Below are 1232 nucleotides of genomic sequence, written 5' to 3' on the forward strand. Positions count from 1 at the left end.
GTTGCTTTATCACTTCCTGTATATTTTACTTATACTTTACTTATTTTATTAATTTATTTTAACATTTTAGTGTGCTTGCTTCTTACGTATTTCCTACCAAGTACAAACAAGCATGCGGCATAAGATCTTGAGAGATCGAAGGTGGATTTATAAACAGAAGATGAGTTTCACCTCTTGCTATCATCTCCGTAATAACATCTTCATCTTTGAAGATCCACAATCGTTTAGCAGAGCCGAACTGGAGGCTCGAAGGACCTGAATCGAAACTTATCGCGAGCTATGATCGAGCCCGTACGAGGGCGGACAATGGCCATGCATATACATGCATCACACAACGAAAGACTGCATGAGACCTTGAGTTTCACTTTCGACACATCCTGGAGAGCCCTCCAGCCTTCACCCACATGCTCATCCCCCTCTATCCCGCGCTTCTTCTAGTGTGGACGCAGCTTTATCGCAGATCTCAGGACCTCGCTACCTCCGTCGATCGGTGCAATAAAATGTACCGACGTAAGTAAACTTACCTCGAAAAAGTCAGACAAAAAAAGTGCAAACGTAGCGAGAATTTTTTAAACTATAATTAAATGTATCGTTATCTTGATTTACCTTCCAATTAAAGCTGATTAAATACATAATAGAAATATTTTGTGGTCTGAAACGTTTTTTGGACGTACAATATGTGAATAAAGAGAACTACGAAGCGCAACATACGTTTGTGTAGCTATTTCATAATATTTAGCTTGTACAAACGTAATATGTAAACTTTTATTTCATAATCGAATTGATGATTCTCGAGAATTATTGCGCAGTAAGTTAGCGAGATTATAGAATTTGTAAATTGCTCACGCGCTCTTTACGTGTATGGCGGAAAAAAACTGTGATACAATTTATAAAAATTATTATTTTCAGACAAATATATTAATAGCAATATATGTGTATACTTTGCAGCGTATCTACAGTTTAATCTCACAATTACTCGTGAAAAACGAATTATGCTACAAGCACACGATTGTAGTTTGTACAAATACAGTACAATAATTATTATATTGTATAATTTATTATATTACAAATACAATAGCTGTTATGTAAATGTACATGTATAAATAGCAAGCAGTGCTATAATTGTAATGTGTAATTGTCTTCTACTTGATAACAATCTGCATTTTCCGAGTTAATACATTAGCAAAGCTCCATAAAAATTCTGTTTACTGTATCACGTTCTTGCAACAATT

General features: G+C 35.1%; 1 protein-coding gene across 2 annotated transcripts in view; it reads left to right on the forward strand.

Moving 5' to 3' along the window:
- Positions 1–1008, forward strand: part of LOC108755752 (synaptic vesicle glycoprotein 2B-like) — a 6016-nt gene extending 5008 nt beyond the window's left edge. Inside the window, exons 11-12 of one of the 2 annotated variants that reach the window (XR_001939785.1) lie at positions 71–510; positions 949–1008. Coding sequence is in view for 1 of the 2 variants with exons in the window: in XM_018498974.1 (XP_018354476.1) it covers positions 71–123 (53 nt within the window). In the remaining variant the exon portion in view is untranslated. Of the gene's footprint in view, positions 1–70; positions 922–948 lie in introns of those variants that run through there. The other variant, XM_018498974.1, reaches the window with a different exon arrangement.
- Positions 1009–1232: the final 224 nt, after the last annotated feature.

This window comes from Trachymyrmex septentrionalis, unplaced genomic scaffold (assembly GCF_001594115.1).
Source record: "Trachymyrmex septentrionalis isolate Tsep2-gDNA-1 unplaced genomic scaffold, Tsep1.0 scaffold9, whole genome shotgun sequence".
In the NCBI taxonomy this organism is placed as follows: domain Eukaryota; kingdom Metazoa; phylum Arthropoda; class Insecta; order Hymenoptera; family Formicidae; genus Trachymyrmex; species Trachymyrmex septentrionalis.